Source organism: Strix uralensis, chromosome 25 (assembly GCF_047716275.1).
Source record: "Strix uralensis isolate ZFMK-TIS-50842 chromosome 25, bStrUra1, whole genome shotgun sequence".
In the NCBI taxonomy this organism is placed as follows: Eukaryota; Metazoa; Chordata; class Aves; order Strigiformes; family Strigidae; genus Strix; species Strix uralensis.
Window position 1 is genome coordinate 8360315 of NC_133996.1, and position 18072 is coordinate 8378386.

Here is an 18072-nt window from a genome sequence, read left to right on the forward strand (position 1 = left end):
GGCTAGTACGTGGGATCACAATGCTGACAAAAGTAGTCCTTGCGCTTTAAGTTCAGCAAGAAAAAAAAGTGGATCCTGTTCTTTCTTCACATTCTTCACATCCTAAGCAATATCCAGGAATACTGCCATCAGATGTGGACCTCAGGAGAGGAATTTTTGTCTTCAACCATGCTGAAGTTAGGCCTTTCAGATAGACATTTTATATTATTATTCAATTGCTTTTGTTTCATTAGAAGAGCCTTAAAAACCAGACAGTTTTCAGCAGCAGTACTGACTTAGTATACACGCTGTTTTAGTGGAAAATGGCATGAACCACAGCCACACAGAACTACAACAGAAATTACCCAACCTCTGATACACTGACGTGAGGGAAATCCTGTGGGCTTGGATCATTCAAGAAATAAGGTTGCTTTACAGTTACAGGAACAACACATGTCCAGAATGGGCTCTAAACTGGTAAAACACAGTCTGAAAATCAACTGCTAATTGTTTTTACAATTTGCATTTTATATTAAAAAACCTCCCAAAGACCTCAGGAGGCAGAGCTCAGCCTGGAAAGGGCTTTTATGGTTACACTGTAAACCCACAGAAAGCAGGGATCTAGAACGGAAACAGTTCATTACAACTAAAATACTAATCCTGGGTTCTGCCTGAAACAGCTGGAATTATTTCTCCAGTTAAGCAAATTCCTGTTACTGAAACCCACTCTGATATTTAAAGAAATTTGGGAAGATGTTGAGTAGTCACTCTTCTTCCCACACAACAAGATCAGAACCGTATTAAATGATGAATTTCTAAGTGAACACTCAAAATTTGGGTAAGCAAATTCAAAATATCAAGGTCATATTTATGTTCCAGGGTAATAATTAAATATTTAATACCTTGTGGTTCCAATATTCTAGGTTTTTCTAGGCACCAAAATATTTAGTCATGTAAAAACCATCTGTAGCAGCTGGAAGACATTCATTTGGCCTGCTAAGATTCATTAGTTTAAAAATACATAAATGAAGTGTTCATTTTATTTCCAAAAAGCTAACACTGCTGCTCTCAGCTCTAGTAGGGTGCTTGGTGAATAATGCTTATGCAATGTTCTTAGCAGGAGGTATCAGATGCCTCAATTTCACAAATGCATACAAATACTGTGAACTAAAACAAGTCTTGTATTTAGGTTAATGCTCTTCTGCACTAACCCAAGTCATTATTCACAGCAGTATGAAAACCAGCTTGCAAAGACTAAAAATAGGGATTGAACTATTTCTCCTATGCTCCTAAATCCCCAGTGCCAAAATCTACTTTTAAAAATCACAGATGAAAAGAAATTTCTCTTCAGAACTGGGATTCAGATACCTGTGTTAAAGAATTACAAAACATAAGCTTCCCTGCATGCCTTTTCTCTCCAAGAAGTTCCTGCACAATCATAATACAGTTTCTAAAACATCAAGTAAACAAGAGGCATAGCTGAGATTGTAAAAACAGAGTCGAATTTTGCTTAGTATCCACAGGGATCACTCTCTGGCCAATAGTTTGCAAAGGGTTATTTATTGGCCAGCTTTTTTTTTGTTTGCTGGAAGATACTGAGGTTTTAACAAGGTTTGTGCAGAGTATGCAACAGTATTCAGCACTTGCTCAGCTAATGAGTTAAATCATTGCAGCTCTCCAATGACTTGAAGATTATGGGTGTAGGAAAAGGGAATGCTCAGCAAGGGGAACTTTCAGCAGTCACCACCAAACTGCGGTTAAAACAGACACCAATGACTCTATTCAGCTCCCAAACCTCAGACAGTTTCCATTTTCTCAATAACAAAGCATTTTTGTGGAATGAGGTAACAGCCTCCATCTGCCAGGTCTAACCCTCCACTAAGATTTCTCAAGAGCGTGGCTGAACCAGGGCCGGCCAGCTGAGCCGGAGGCGGCTGCAAAAGGCAGGAGTCCCTGACGCCTGGGAGACAAAGGGACAAAGCTGCAATGGGACAGACGTGGAGAGGAGCCTCTGTGGGACCATCGCACAGATTCTCCTGGGAGTTTGTATCAAAAGTAGCCTCAAGTGAGCTCCAAATGGTGCACGGCTGGAGAGTGCAAAAGGCCAAGGAAAGAACAAGACTTTTCACTAAGGATGGACGGGGACAGGCAGGAGGGAGCAGAAGACAAAGGGGTGCCACAGGTTCAGTGTTCAGCAATCCGTCATAAAAGCGTCAGGAGCACAGAGCGGTGTGGTTTAGAAGGGAGCAGGGGCCTGTGAGTGCAGGGGAACACCCTGCTCCCAGAGGACAGCACAGCCCGCGCGCGCACACCGGGATACACCCTTCCACCCCGGAAACGCTGTGAGCAAGCCAGAGCAGTGACAGCCTCAGAACAGAGGTTGGGAGGGGGGTTGGTTTGTTCCTGCCCTGGTTTTGTATTTGGCAGCCTGTATCTTGGCCTCTCAATTCCAGGGATGCTGGGCACCTACCCATTCTCATAATTTCTGGCAAAGCCAGCTCACTTCCTCTGAAAAGCAGGTTCAGGTGAAGGTTCTGCCTCGTGCTGGGACCCCCACACCCGCCTCTTGCCTCCCTCTGCAAGCAGCCACTTGTCAGCCAGCTCCCTGCAATTCTGACTCTCAGCTCCAGGTTCAACACATCTCAACTGCCTGTCCTACCAAAGCGGAGCAGAAGAGACCACCACAACTCCAGGCTCACTCACGCAAATAAAGGTAAAAACCTTGCAACAGCACGGAGAGATGAGGCCAGCTGGAAGGAGCTTGGAGGAAAAGGTGGCTACACAGCACATAACAGCAGGAAAGGATCTTCACAGTGTAGGCAAGTCTTCTGATCTATTTTTTGTCCCTGCATATATAAATCTTTAAAAAGCAATGCAGGAAATTCTCTGGGACGCTGCAGCAGCTGGTACAAATGGACGACCTGTGACCCAGGCAGGTCAGAACATACAGGATGCAACTGAGCTACTACTTTGGTAAATATTGCTGCCAAGAGCAGTTATTCATACCACTTGGAGCCCTCGTTCCGCCTGTGTGGCAGAAGACATTTGAATATAAATTTTAAGAATCACAATTCAGAGGGATTAGGAAACATTTCTAATAAACCCATTCTGATTGCATTATTTTAGTCTGGTGCATCAGGTTTTATACTCACAAGGACAAAACCAAAGATTCCCAAGTAGAAGTTGCCCCAAAGTAATTTTGTGCAAATTTAATTTAAATTTGCAACCTCCAAATCTGTGATACTGCTGCAGTACAAAGGAAGAATCAATGAGGCTAGAAATGTAAGTGTAGATAGTCTCGTTTAACGTCCATCAGAGCATCAGCTTTACACACTTCTGCTATTCTGCCCCAAAACTTTGTAGCTAAAGACTCAACAAAAGCAAATACATTTAATCCCGGTGCTATTTTGTGCACTCATATATAGTCATATGCACTAACAAGCAACAAACTCATAAAAATGCTCAGAGCAACTGGAACTCAACTCACCTGTAACCCAAATTGAGCAATGTGCTAATTAGGAGAGAAATGTCACTTCTGAAGACACCAATTCTGTAACCATCAGTCTTTATTTCTGAGGATCAGACACAGCCTCCCAGACACGCGCTGATGCGAACCAAAGAGGAGCTTTTGAACATCAGAAGATACGGGGTATACTCCCACCACGGCTGCTAATTCCTGAGTGGCCTTGCACAACTTCCTTCCCACCTCTACCTCTAGTTCTCTCATCTAAAGCAAAGGCAATTTTTCAGCTGGGTTTCTGAAGGCCTTTGCATTCCTGTAGCACTTTCTCTTGACGTTTTAAAAATGTTAATATTGACTTACTCTCTAGTTTAATACCATGTACCTAGCTGGATACCTGGAGAATGCAGCTGGCAAGTGGCAGACCTTCTTTCTCAGCCAGGACAAAACATTTCCCAAGCCAGTTTTCTTCCTATGAAGACTGCTGCTATCAAATCTCAAAAATCCACACTGCTAATACTAGCCCCTGTGCAAGGTCAGCCAAAGAGGACTTCCATCAGAGATGAGCTCTGCTAGAGAAGGCTCCCTGGAGATTATAAGAATAGTACAGTCAAGACCAGATGGCAACAATGTGCAGAGCACATTTCCAGCAAACACAGTGACTGGGCAGAGGACTGCTCAAACTAAAGTCCACCCTGATTTCTGCCATCTGCTAGCTAAATGCTGAAGTCTAGGCTGAGGCCTTCGGGAAAGGTCAGGACAGTCTTACAGGCTCTCAAGACACTGCTTTTGTTCTCACTATTTGCTTCTCAATTCCTTTGTTAAAAGATACTAATCTCTCTGTAAGGCAGTTATTTGGAGCCAAGAGTTTAGATATTATTGCAAAACATATGCTTAAAAGAGACTGGAAATGATGTTGGCAGTGTTACAGAGGGGAGCGAAGCGCAGCTTTGGGTCAAAACAAAAAAAAAATAAATCTAAGCTAGTAAGCAATTCCCATGTGATAGTTTAGGAGAGCCAGCAAAAGCTTCTTCTAGAAAGAAAACAATACTGTGAGAACGAAGCTAGCAAGAGCTGGCTCTTGGAAAAATAAAATGGCCAGTAATGAGCCAGAGCATTGCCAACAGCACATATCCAAGAGAATCTTTCTGGGAAACCGACCCAAGTCATTACGCTGGAAAGCCCTGAGGGACTAGGGACCTTGAGGCTAAAAGCTGGCAAATTGCTTCATCAGTTAAGGTTGGTCCCAATGTTTTCTACTGCGTAAGAATAATTTGTTTTAGCCTACAGGTCTCTACAGAGCAACGGGTAAGTTCAGGCTGCTTCCTCTGGGAAGGGAAGCAGAGTGCTCGGCAAAGCCCTGCCCAACGGGACGTTGTTCGGAGGTTTCCCACCATCGCTGACATCCCTTCGGCCCAACAGCCGGCCCAGCACACTCCGGCTGTTGGCTTTGCTTCACTCCCCGAGCACCCCTTGCGCTCCTGGGTGCTGCCGTGGGGCCCCAGGCACCGCCTGCCCATTACCTGGTGGGAAAATCATCCCAGTGATTTCGGCCAGCGCTCCGCCAGCGAGCAGTTGCCACAAAAATGTGATGACTCTGCCTCCACAAAAGCATCTTCTGGAGACTCATTCACCCAAAATGAATGCAGTTAGAACAATTATTCTGATGTATCTTGTTTTCCAGAGGGATAAGGAGGACACCTTGCTCTATCTCTCTGTTTCAGAGAGATTAGTTTATACACCAGGAAACAGGTACACTGATGCAGAGTGATAAAGGCAAGGCTTTTGTCTGCAGCCTCCTCTTTCATTTCCAGTCCAGCTACTCAGTTACAGGAGCGTACAGAGAGCACAGAAGGCAATGAACGTGATCTCTAACTGCTTCTGTGCTGGCAGAGAAAAATCCTGCACTGGCAGCAGATGTCAAGGTGCTGTCAAATGACTTTCCTCCTCTTCCAACTCCCTTTCTGATTCATGTTGCCATCTTCCTTGCAATTGACCTAAATAACATGTTCGGGCAGCACTGGAAGTATTTCCGCCTCATACTCCAACAGCAGCAAGATCTCTGCATCTGGAAAGGGCATTTCTCAGGAAAGTCACACCACGGGTGGCTTAGGAGCATCCTTCCCGAGAAAGGAAGAGAAGCGCCCTGTCTTGTCTCATTTCATCAGTAAGACTTCCGGGCTGCAGGAGAACAAAGGTTGCCCAGGAGCAGAGAAAACACATGCTACGCTTGTGCCCAAGCCCCAGCAAATCTGAACAGTGTGGGCAGAGTATTCAGTTACCTCATTTCCAGGTGTGCTGTCAGCATGAGCCATGACTGGCTTGGGATGAAAGAGGAAAAACTGTTCCTAGATCTGGACTTGTCTGCATCATTTATGGTAATTATTGCCCAGCAGCCTTTAAACTTTTAATGTCATATCACACTCTCAGCCCTCAGTTTCTCTATAACCTTTTATCACCGCTTGCCATCCTGCTACAGAAGAGGCTGGAGGACAGAGTGCAAGACCACGCCATCCCACCAGAGCCACAGGCCTGCCAACCCCACAAGAGGAAAGCAAAGAGAGCCACTGCAAAAGGACTTCGGCAGGTCAGCCATCCTCAGACACACAGCGGTTACGTATGCTAGCAGCATACAAGCACTTAAACCAGTTGTAAATCCAAACAATTCTAGTACCTCTCCTGCTATTCGCTTCAGCAGCTTTTATACCATAACACAGTATCCAACAGCACTGCGTCACAGGAATACAGGGACAACCCAACCCCTACCGCTCCACAGTGTCTTCACACACAGAAAGATTTTTGATCCCCTCCCAATCTCATTCTTTCCTTTACCATAAGTTTAGGCACTCCTGACAGCCATGTAGATACCTCACCTCTTTACAACTCCCTGCAGACTACAGATCTCAATGTTATCTCACAACAATGACCTTCATTCACAGGCTGTGTACTGAGTAAATGAAAAAGTAAAAAGTCAATTGAAAACGCATTTATTGCCAACAAGGAAATGGACCGTGGGGAAATACAGGAAGATATTCCGAGGCTGCATGGACTGCCACGGCACATCCAGCTCTCAAGTGAGGAAGGGCCAAGCCTGGGGTTTCCGCACTATACCTTGCAAGGCAGGCGTGAGATCCCCCGCAGCCTGACAGACCCCTTCCTTATTCAAAGGATACACATAAACACAGCTCCCCTAGCACAGTAGAAAGGAAGTTATACTGCACCACCTCTTTTTCAGGTTATTGAGCTTCAAAACTAAAGCAGAAAAGATGGAAGCAAAACTCACACATCTTTGTGCTACAGCATGCCTGTTGAATCCACAACAGCTAGTCTGTATGTTATCTCGACATTTTTTACTAGCTCATGTTTACTTTGGCTGCACATCCAAGCAGTCATTTAAACAGGGTGAGAGAGGAAAATCTTGGACTCTCAACAATGGCCAAGCAGTTTAATCTGCCACTGGGGACAATGACTTGACTCCTATTGGCGTTTAGTACTGGCAGGGTCAAGTGTAACATGTGCTGAAGGAAGCACTAGGGAAGCAGATCCGCGGCCGTTCCAACAACACCGAGCATTTCCTTGAGCTATTCAGAGGTCCCTTTGGCCCTCCTGTGTAGGGAAAACAGCTCCAGCTGTCCAGTCACCTGCACCGGCTTCTCCACTCGCTGGATTTATGACATTGGAGGCTGCTAACAGCTCCAGGTTAGGTACAGCACATTCCTTTGGCTTACAGCTCAGATGTTCAAAACTAAGTTAGGAAGCAGTTTAAGATTATGTCCTTGGCATCAGCCACCAGGTTGGTGCTGAAAGATGATTTATATTCCTGAACAGAACTGGCACTGGGCAAGTTGGCATAAACATAAACTTTTGTCCAGCAATGACACCGATCAGAAACATCTGGAGTTAATATTTATCCATGGTGCTGATTTAAGAATTATTTTTTTTGTATTTGAAAGGTTTGAAATACTTTACATAAAAGACCTCTGCAACTTGCAAGCCTAGGACAGCCTACGGTAATATATGCAGAGGCAAATAAAAAATGACATGAGTTAACAGTCAGATGACCACAGGCCAAATAAAGCCAAAGTGAACAAGACGCTAAGAACAAGAACATAAATTTCAGGATTTTTATTCCATTGCTATTTGGATTCTGTGTTAAAACATTTCTAAATAACTCTTGATTTTAGCCCTAATGGACATGTCTTTCTGATTCCTCCCAGAGTAATATTATCCTCTCAGTGGGCTCCTGTTCAGTAAGGGCAGAATCATTTGTTAAAACTGTTCTCCATTTAGCAAATACCAACAGACACAAAGTGAGTCACTCAGCAGAGGCAATTCTGCTAGGATGAAATACAGGAAGGTGGAAGCCATGTGGCATTCATCAATTTCCCCTTTCCTTTCACAATCAGACCCTTGATATTTTCTTCAACAGGAAAACCGACACTCCCCCTCCCTGTAAACTGCTGACAATTGTATTTTACACCTGGCAAAACCAGTGCAAAACGGAAGGAAGAGAAGGAACAAAAACCAAGGACTTTTCTCAGCAACTACATCTCCACAGAACGGAGCATTTTTCCTTCCAACTGTAGCTAAAGACCCACTGCTTCTGAATGGACAAAGTCTAGTAACGAGATAGCAGCCTCACGGGAAGTGCCACCTCCTCCCTGTCGAATGAGCAGAGCGGAGAACGCTGCGGCAGCTTCCCGGGGAGCAGAGCTGTCGTCTGGCTGTGGGGCCCAAGCCCAGCAAAGCATGTGCAGCTGAACCCCTTCTCTTGCAGACTCTCAGCCCTCACACCTGAATGCCCTGTCCTTTAAAGGTGATCCTAAACTCCTGGTAGTCATCTGAAGACTAAATAATACTGGTAAAGTTTCTCTGTCCCCTAACAACCAGTCTTTTCCCTTTCCTAGATGCAGCTGTTATCTATTGTCATAGCTGTCCTTTTTTTTTTTTTTTTTTTTTTTAAAAATAGAGTGAAATGCTTACATTTGTTTTCATGACATCACCAGGCAAAACATTGTCAAGTTCTCTCTGAATTTTTCCAGTTTGGCCATCAAAATTGCACCTATTTCAGCAGAAATAGTCAAAGTCCCCTAAGGAATGAGGTGTAGCAGCTTGCACTCTGGAGTCAAACACTGAACAGAACCACAAAGGTCATTCACACCACCTCTTGCTGGAGCAAGGTGGGTGCTCCATGGTGGGCACAAGCAGTCCAAGAACAGTGGGTGTTGACCAGGGATACTGAACACTGAAGGAGAAACAGTTTCCTTACTGAGCAATTACAAGAAATAATGAAGCTGTTTGTCCAATTAAGAAGTTTGGCTTTTCTTCAGACCAGCCAGCCAGTCCCCAGTTTTCCACAAACAGCTTTGTCTGTGGAAACTTTCTCACACAAAAGGTGAGGCAGAGGCGAAAAGGTTTACACTCCTGCCTCACTCCCGAGGCTACTGCTGCACTGAGGGCTCTTCCAGCATGACCTCGTGCAAGCCAAGGACAGGAAAATCCCACAGACACGAACAAGGGCCCCCGAGGGCCACCAGGAAAATCCTGTGTATCACTGCTGTGATTACCATAAAAGTCCTTTTCCAGGGAGAGGGGGTGGGGATCACTTGAGCACCAAGAGTGATCAATTTGTTCAATTTTCCTGCTGGCATTTCAAAAAACAGCAGGCCATGCAACAGCATCAGCTCAGCTGCAATTAAGAGCACAGTAGAAAGCATCCTACCTGCTAGAGCAAAGAAGTCCTGGCTGTCAACAGAACCAAGCGCTTCCAGAGTTGGTGCACTGGGAATTTCAGTAACCTGCCCGCAGAGAAGCTTTTCCTGGCTCCGTCAGTTAAGGGTTCACCTCCGTCTTAAAGCTGCTAGGTCCAAAACCCGAAAGAGCATCACTGAGCTCACACCCCTCAGAAATCTGTTGCCCAGTGAACGCTGCCTACAGCCACACAAGGCTGGTACTCCACAGAAAAAAACACACGTGTCATCAGGGCAACCACAATCCCACGGGCCAGGAAAGAGGCTCCTGCCTTTCTTCCCCACGATGATCCCAGAAAGCTGAGCCCCCCAGCTGCCACCGTGTCCTCGGACAGCACGGCTGTGTCAGAGCCGGCTCTAAACCAAAGTGCAGTGTAAACAGGAAGCAGAGCTGACAGCAGACGTGCTGCAGATGGCTGCAAATCCTGCAGAGGCAACGGCAGTGACCCACCGTCCTCCCAGAGACCAAGGAGCCAGCCTGGTGTCCAGCACGCCAGTCCCTGCTCAGCTCTGTGGGTGCTGCTCTGCAGGCAGGCAAGACGCACAGATTTTCCCTAGGAGGCACCTCAAAGACACCCAACAGGGAGATCCAGTGAGACCCTGGAGCTGTTCACAGGGCTTCCTGCTCCAGAATTCTGGATGCTTCCAACCACCACCCTGCCTTTGGTCTGTCCCCACCACTCCCTATGTGCAGGTTTAAGGAGTTGTCATTCCAAAACATACTTTTTGCTGTAGAGCATCCACTATAATTAGTGCCCACAACTAACTATATTGCCGATATTTTTGTCTCCTGTGCTATGCCACCAGTCTTAAAACTATACAAAATTACAGACCCAGCCGGGTAAGAATTAAACTAACGCTCACAACTCTGTGCCTCTAAGGAAGTGGCCAGCAAGAGAACCATATGGTGTCCATCCTAGGAAAAGGAAAGAAAGTGGCACAAAAATAAGACAGGAGAGATGTCAGACTTCCCCCTTCCTGCTGATGGCCTGCCTGTCAGGAAGTTAAACCACATTTTGACAAAGCAAATGAGGGAAATGAGGCAGCTTCAACACCTTTGTGAACACCAGAGAAATATTACTCATGCCAAAGGCAAACATTTAAATATGAAAAGACTCCTAAGGAAATGTCCAAGAAAACACTTCTCAAAAATTAACAGTAAAGGAACATTTGACAATCACACATTCGTAGTCGCTAGAAGAGCCACAGATTTCTAATGCTCAGTAGGAGTCAGAAAAGTAAAATAAATCTCCCCGCACCCTTCCCTCACTGTTCACTAGTGGCCTGGGCTGCTGCCAGGACGCTGCGTCCATTAGACTGTGGGCCTGGTCCAGGGCAGCCTCTCCTGCGCCCCTGCGATAGGCTTTCCACTTTGGAAAGATTTCCTTTATGATTTTCAAAACTGGAAAACAGTGAACATATTAAACCTAAGTATAGAGAGCTCAGCACCAAAGCCTGCACTGTGAAGGTAAGTTACCACCATCACATGCCATCCGAAGAGCTTTGAGTCAGTGGAAAGTCATTCCTACTAACACGCCTCACCCAGGCGAACTATAAACCATATCCAGCATTTCCACCAGTTCTCATGAAAGAGTCAAAGCGATGAATGTAACCACAAAATACCGACAAAACTGGAAACCAAAAAAGAAAACGTTACCTGTAAGAAAGCATAGCAATCTGAAACAAAACTGTGTTCAGTAAAAAAAAAAACCAACATTTTGAAAAGATGCTGAGCTATTTTTCAATAGCAAGATTCAAAGTGTGACTTTTGAGTCTTTGTTTAACACACACACAAGACAGCAAGGCCTTGAGGAGTCTTTTCCCGCACCTACCCTGGGATTCAGTGGAAGCAGCAACGCTACGTTTGAGTATTTGGTTTAAGTTTACTTCCGAGTTTGTTGGCTGGGTGAAGTTTCAGAGCTTTCTTAATAAAATAGAGCTTAAGCGCTGCAACTTTACAGTCTGGGAAAGAGACACGGCCGACTTTTTTTTTTTTTTTTTTTTCCTCTCTTTCTTTTACAAAACGGTGCAGGCTGTGCTTCCTAGAACAAACCGGAGCGAAGCTCTCCGAGCGAGCCACATCCCCAGTAGCGACACAGTAAACCCAGCCGGAGTGCCGCGGGGGTGCCCCGTCCCCGGTACCGCCCGACCCCGGCCGCGCAGGCACCGTCCAGCTCCCCCCGCTCCACACCGCGCCCCGGGGGAGCCCCGCCGACCCGCCCCGACCTGCCCGGGGCTGCGGGGGCCGAAGCGGGCGGCAGCGGCGGCTCCCGCCGCCCGTCCCGGCCCGTCCCGACCCACCTGATCGCCGTCCCGGGGCCCGGCCCCGCTCGCTGCTCGCCCGGCGGTGGGCAGGCTCGGCGCGGCTCTGCTCCCCAGCCCCGCGGCGCGGAGCCCGGCCCGGGGCGGGGCCGGCGGGCTGGGCCGCCCGGTGCCCGCCCCGCACAACCACTCGCTCCGAGAGCCCGGAGCGGGTCACGCCGCCGCCGCCGGCGGGTGCGAGCGGGACGCGCCCGCCAGCCCGGGCGTCCCCGACCCCCGCGGGATGCTCCTCCGCGGGGACCCCCCCTCCCGCGGCCGCCGGCTCGGCGCTAACCCCTCCGCCTCCCCCTTCGCTTCCGAGCGGCCACCCCGGAGCCCGGCGACCGCCGAGCCCGCCCGCCCCGGGCCGCGCGTCCCCGCGGCACAGCCCAGGCGGGCCCCGGGGGAACCGGCCGGCTGCGGGCTCCTCTCCGCCAGCGGGCGGCGGGGGAACACGAGGCGGCCCCGCGGCTCTGCCCCGGCTGCGGCCCGGCCCCTGCTGCAGCCCGGCGGCTCCCCCTCCTGGGGGCGCCGGCTCTTCCCCCGCGCAGCCGCGACGACCCCGCGGCCGAAACACGCGTGGAGCTGGGGCGGGGGCCTGGCCGCGTCCCGCACCCGTCAGCGAGGCCGCGGCTGAGCCCGGCCCACGCGGCCCCGGCGGCGGCGGGGCCCTGTCAGGGCTCGGGGCACCGGCAGCCCCGGCCCGAGTCCCCCGAGCGGGTTCGGGCAGGGCCGCAGGCCCCCGCGCTCCGGCCGGGCCCTCGGGGCCGCCCCGGGGGAGGCCAGGCCGGGCCGCTCCAGCCCCCCGCCCGCGGCGACGGGGCCCGGCCGAGCGGAGCCGTTCGGGCCGCCCGGGGCCGCCGTCGCCATGGAGACGGCGCCATCTCCCGGCGAGCCTCGCGCGCGACCTCTGACCCCGAGACCCGCCACTTCCGGCCCGCGCGCGGCGCGTGGCCTGTCACAGCGCGGCGGCGGCACCGGGCGGGGCGGGGGGCGGCGAGGGGGGGGCACCGGCACCGGCAGCTCGGGCTAGGCGAGCGGAGGCTGCCGCCATGTCGTCCGCCTTCAGGAAAGCTGCCAAGTCGGGGCAGCGCCCGCACCGCGAGCGGGCACAGGTCAGTGCGCTGGGCCGGGCCGGGCCCCGCCGCCGGTGGCCGGTGGCGGCGGCCGCCCATGCTGTTCTCTGCCTTCCCTCCTAGCCCGCCCGCCGGCAGAAGCTGGGCCTGCTGGAGAAGAAGAAGGACTACAAGCTCCGCGCCAAGTGAGTCGGGGGGCCCCGGGCTGGGTCGGGGGGCGGCGGAGGAGCCGGGAACTGCGGCGCCCGAGCCCCCAGGGACGGGTGGAACGTGCCCGGGCGGTTCAGGATCGCTGCGGCTGAGTCGGGGGGAGAGGGAACGCGAGGGCGAAGGCACCGCAAAATCGTTATCGTTGTGATTAATACGAATCTTACAAGTGTCCATTTCCATCTTTAACGGCCGATTCCGTAGAAGATCTGGGAGGCCCAAGCAGCTCGGGGAGCTTTGCAGAACGGGTGAACGTGTTTCCATCACTCCTCTAACATTTCCGTGGGACGCTGTTCATTTCCAGCTTTGTTAAGGAATAACCTGTAAAGCTGGAGACATTTCTTGATGTCCATCTCTACGTGTGGAGCCTTCTCGGCTGTCTCAAAGCTCTGAGCATCACTTTGAAGGACTCAGCATCTCATCAGGGAGTGTGAATGTGGAGAAACCGCTGAACAACTCTCTGGTTTGTTTTTTTAATTTTTTTTCCCCAGTGACTATCACAAGAAACAGAATGCCCTCAGAGCACTTCAGAAGAAAGCTCTGGAGAAGAATCCTGATGAGTTCTACTTTAAAATGATACGTGCAGAGCTCCAGGTGAGAATCTAAATTGCCTTCAAGCAGGGTTACACTCTGTGCTCTAAGTAACATCATTTTTTTTCCTACCATTTTGTTTTTAATTTATGAATTAGTAAATAAATTAGCAGATTTGGTTTGGTGCCTGCAGAAGGCTTTGAAGAAAATAACGGGCAAAGGACAAGAAGGTTCTTTTGCTTTTATTATTAGGACCCATGGAACACTACAGCTGGAACAGCATCTAAGTGCTGTGTTTGTCTGGTTTCAGGATGGAGTCCATAAAATAAAGCAGCCAAAGGATGAAGTGACCCCGGAGCAGGTGAAATTGATGAGGACACAGGATATTAAATATGTGGAAATGAAAAGAGTGGCAGAAGCCAAGGTAATGCTTCACTTCTTTAGTGTTTCCAGTTTGCTCAGAATGGTTCTTTTTATTGTGGGTTTTTTTGTTGTTGTTGGCTATTGTGCTTATGTTTAGTAACTGTTATTTAGTTACACAAATCTGATTTGTGTAATACTGGAAACGATAGATGTAAGTGCCGGTGGAGCTCTGTATGTAGAACCTAAAGGTATGCTGAATAATGATACTATACTATGCATTATTTTAAACCATGGCAATTTCTTATGTAAATTTGAGACATTAAACCTGTGCTCTTGCATCTCGTGTTTATAAAGAATTGAGGATTATTGTTACTGAAGTGGGTTGTTTGAATATGGCTGGCAGGCAATCAACAGAAATATGACCCACTTCTGAAAATGTTTTGTGCTCTGATGTTGATCCACACAGCATCACTGCAGATAAAAAATTAAAGTCAGCTTTGAATTTTCCTTCATACTTTTGCTAGTGGTTTCATGGTAATCATTCCTACTTTGTCTGCCATACAGATAACTTACTGGTTTGAATATTGATTTGTACATATTTGCCTGGGTAATACTGGAAATTACTATTAACCTCTACTCGAAAAGGTTATGAAGACATGACATAAATATAGACTAGATATATTTTCAAAGATTAAAAAGGAAGGAAGAGTTCAGATGCCTGAGAAGCTCCTGAGAAACAGGAATTCACCTCGGGGAGACATTATTTACCTTGTTCCGGATGTTTGGCACAACAGATTAACTTTTCTACCTGCAGAAAATCGAGAGGCTGAAGTCGGAGCTCCATCTGCTGGACGCTGCCGGGAAGAATCCCAGCAAGCACGTGTTCTTTTTTGATAGCAAAAAAGAAGGTAAGATTTAAATAGGTTTTATCAGAAAACTTGTTCTGTGATGTTTTATTGATGGCCGTTTAATATAGTATCGTGCTTTCTTTATGCTGTTATCATTAAAAAACCCTCTTTTTTTCAGGAATGATAGCTGAGGTGCTCTAGAAATCTCTTGATTACTAGGTAGGACCTCAGTTCTGCAGGAGCTGTGTTGCTGGGGCTTCCATCGCTGACTCTGCTTAAGCTTCACATTTGGAAGGTTTGCTGAGTGTTAGTCCAAGAAGTCCCTGTGAGTTTATTCCTAAATTTCTTTTTATCTACAGTTCAGGAGTTTGATATTGCAACTCACCTGGATACTGTTCCAGAGCTCGTAGATAGAGTGTACAACCGACCCACCATCGCAACACTGCAGAAAGAGACGCTGAAAGGAGCTACTGACCCCGCCCACTTAAAGGTAGTTTGTAGTGCCGCTATTTGTATTACAGTTTTCTTAATTTTTTACATCTTATATAATAAGCACTCAAGAGGATTCGTTGGACTGTTGTGGAGGAGAACAGAGTTGTTCTGTTGTCTTAACATCTTTGTTGGTGACTCAAGGCTGTAGTGGATGTCTGTTAATCATCCAGTGCCTAGAGCCTACAGTCAGATCTTCTCCTGGACCGACGTAGAGAACTTCACAGAATCACAGAATCATCTAGGTTGGAAAAGACCTTGAAGATCATCCAGTCCAACCATTGACCTAATGCTGACAGTTCCCAACTACAGCATATCCCTAAGCGCTAAGTCAACTTTACTCTTAAACACCTCCAGGGATGGGGACTCCACCACCTCCCTGGGCAGCCCATTCCAACGCCTAACAACCCGTTCTGTAAAGAAATGCTTCCTTTAGCTTGTTCACTTGTGTCCTGGTCCACGGTGGAGAATGAATCAGGAGTTGTGACCTGTGGGCCTGAAAGGAAGGGAATGGATCTGATTAGGCAGTTTCCTTGGCAAAATTGATATATTTTCCTCTGTTACACAACATACACCTATGGGACTATCTTTTCATTAGACTGCTGCAGTTTTAAGTGTGATTTTTTTGCAGCATCCACTGTTAAGTCTCCCTTTACACCTCCCCAAAAACCCTTGCACCCCCTGAATAGAGATGTGAAGAAGTTTATTCCAACATAGATGGGTCTGTTGTTGGGTTTCCGATCTCATGGTATTTTTCAGTTAGGTTCTGAGCCTGAAGTGGCTTGAGATTCAGGATTTGTCTCCCCAGTTTTCTTAAAGACATTTAAGCTATAGTCTCACTTCCTAATTTCAAGCGTTTCATGATCCTTCAGGATGAATTGCTTATGCAATCAACTTCAATTCTGATATTTTAATATCACAGCACTTCTGTCCTAGAAGTAGCTACACTCAGTTTTAACACTGTAAATACAGCTTAATTATTTTAGATATATTAGACAGTCCTGTGAGCTTGAGTTGGTATGTATAAGGTAAAAATAAAGTTGTCTAAAACTGCCAATTGGTAAATTTGTAACCTGTTTTTTTCTGAATCAGATGTCAGATAACAAACACCCTGTGGTCCCTTTCTTCTTGCCAGCTTTCTCAGTTTGGCTTGTCAGTAAAGCAGTTGGACAAACCATAGACTGACAAGTTTTCTCCTCTAAATGTCTTGAGTCATATTTTAAGCATGTTGGGATCTGTTCTCCTTAATTTAATTACTTAAATCACACCTGCAGTAATACCATTTTTGTGCTGGGAAAGCCATCCACTCTTAGTAGATAAACGTGATGAAACAAGTTGCATTTTGGGAGGCCTCTGTGCAGTTTCTAAGCACTTCAGGAACTTGTCTGTTTTTGTTGTTTGTTTTTTTTTTTTCCCCCCTCCTCTGGATAAACTGTGTTTTTGTTAGGGAATTAAATGTTCTCTTGCACTCAACTCTGAAATCCAGAGGACTTAGAAAAATAAAATTCCATCCACCAAACTAGAAGTAGTTTGGGTTTTTTATGTTTGGATTTAGGAAATTAAATCAAGAACAAAGGATTAAGTCCTAACTAGAAAATCTCTAGTATGAGAATCAAGATGTTAAAATGGTTCTCTGGAATCCAGCCACAGAATAGAAGCAGCATTCTTTAATATGATTATGATTTAAAAATGTAAAAGATGTTTGTGAGGTCCAAGTGCCTCAGAATATATTAGTTACAGACCATAGTGTCTTATTCCTCTCTGTCTTAAAACAGCTTCTTTTTTTTTTCTCCAGAAATTAGCCCAGCAAAGGAAGAATCAGTATGACCTCCTGAAGCAGCGCATTGAAAGAGAAAAGGCCATGTTTGTTGTTGCACAGAAAATCCAGACACGTAAAGATCTGTTGGTGAGGGATTTAGTTCTGGTTCTTTCAATTCGTTTTGCTTAGGTCTAGTCTTCTATGTATGTGTTTCTTAGCCCTGATCTTATACTGACACTTCCAGATAAGTCCTGAACATAAGTAATCCTCTTTTAGTATGGAAAAACCGAGGAGATGAAGCATTCCAGTTGTGCCATGGCTAGTAAATTTTATCTGCTAGTCCAAGTCTTAACATGTCAGCAAGGACAAAGACTCAGCTTTGAAATGGTGCTCACAAGTCTTTTCTAAAATACTGTTGCCATCTCTCAAGTACTAAATTAATACTTTCAAGTAGCAGAGGCAAGGACCCATTTCTGTAGGTTACAAGGAGACCTTAAAAATCCCAGTGATCAAAAAATTGTCTGAGTGGGACTCACCCTTCACTGGTGCTTGTGAACAAACCAGGTTGTGCCTGACAGCCTAAAGGTGGAAAGAGCGGATGGAAATACAATTCCCACCTAAACAGTGGAAGTGACCATTGCTCACTAATGCCTTGTCAGTCCCAGACAGGGACTTTCTTATTTATATGAGGACATTTTGGGGTTTTTTCTTACATGCCAGCAAATATTTTTTTCTTGTTCTTTTTTCCAGGACAAAACTCATAAAGTAAAGGTGAAGAAGGAGACAACAGATGGTCCAGCTATTTACAAATTCAAATTTCAGCGGAAACGTTAGCCGTGCTGTTAAATAATTGTTACAGTCTTTGATTAGAAGGAAAGAGGATTCTCCTCATGAAGAAGGACTGATACACCGTGTCTGTTTTTCACTGCAGCCTAGCACTTTGTTAAAACAAATTACTGTGGGCCTGCGGTAGCCATAAATATATTGTATCTAATGAATTGATTAATAAATCAGAGAGTTTGTTCTCTTGGTATTTACAGTGGGAAGCCACAAGAGGTGCCTGAACATCCTAGTAATACACACCATAAACAATCCTTGAAAAGTCAAGGTCAAGTCAGAGACTGGGAGATGGGTCGCACACAGCACGTGGATGGAGAAGGTGCTGTGGGATTGTTACGCTCAGCGCTGGCCGGTGACCGTGACACGTCCAAAACCGTAAGAGATTTCAGGTCAGCTTTTTTAGCTATCTTTTCAAGCAAGTTAAAGTTGAAATATTGTCTTAATATATCACTCCCCACCACCGCCCCCC

At 47.0% G+C, this 18072-nt stretch overlaps 2 protein-coding genes across 5 annotated transcripts in view; one reads left to right on the forward strand and one right to left on the reverse strand.

Annotated features, from left to right (window-relative positions):
- The window catches only part of FHL3 (four and a half LIM domains 3), a 29799-nt gene extending 18149 nt beyond the window's left edge, over positions 1-11650 (reverse strand). The window contains exon 1 of one of the 4 annotated variants that reach the window (XM_074894736.1): positions 11491-11650. The gene's annotated coding sequence lies outside the window, so the exon portion shown is untranslated. Of the gene's footprint in view, positions 1-9161; positions 9527-11021; positions 11361-11490 lie in introns of those variants that run through there. The other 3 variants (XM_074894735.1, XM_074894741.1, XM_074894739.1) reach the window with 3 other exon arrangements.
- An 832-nt stretch (positions 11651-12482) lies between these two features.
- UTP11 (UTP11 small subunit processome component) lies at positions 12483-17802 on the forward strand. Its single transcript, XM_074894476.1, has 8 exons — positions 12483-12605; positions 12690-12751; positions 13265-13367; positions 13615-13728; positions 14482-14575; positions 14875-15005; positions 16800-16910; positions 17514-17802. Exons 1-8 carry the CDS (start codon positions 12543-12545, stop codon positions 17595-17597), a joined length of 762 nt encoding a protein of 253 aa, XP_074750577.1. The 5' UTR covers positions 12483-12542; the 3' UTR covers positions 17598-17802.
- The last annotated feature ends 270 nt before the right edge of the window (positions 17803-18072 follow it).

What these genes read in the sequence shown, in the direction of transcription:
- UTP11 (XM_074894476.1), top strand. Translation starts at nt 12,543, where the DNA reads ATGTCGTCCGCCTTCAGGAAAGCTGCCAAGTCGGGGCAGCGCCCGCAC. An exon ending in CGCACCGCGAGCGGGCACAG is followed by an intron (nt 12,606 to 12,689) that starts GTCAGTGCGCTG and finishes CTTCCCTCCTAG; the next exon opens with CCCGCCCGCCGGCAGAAGCT. An exon ending in AAAGAGTGGCAGAAGCCAAG is followed by an intron (nt 13,729 to 14,481) that starts GTAATGCTTCAC and finishes TTCTACCTGCAG; the next exon opens with AAAATCGAGAGGCTGAAGTC.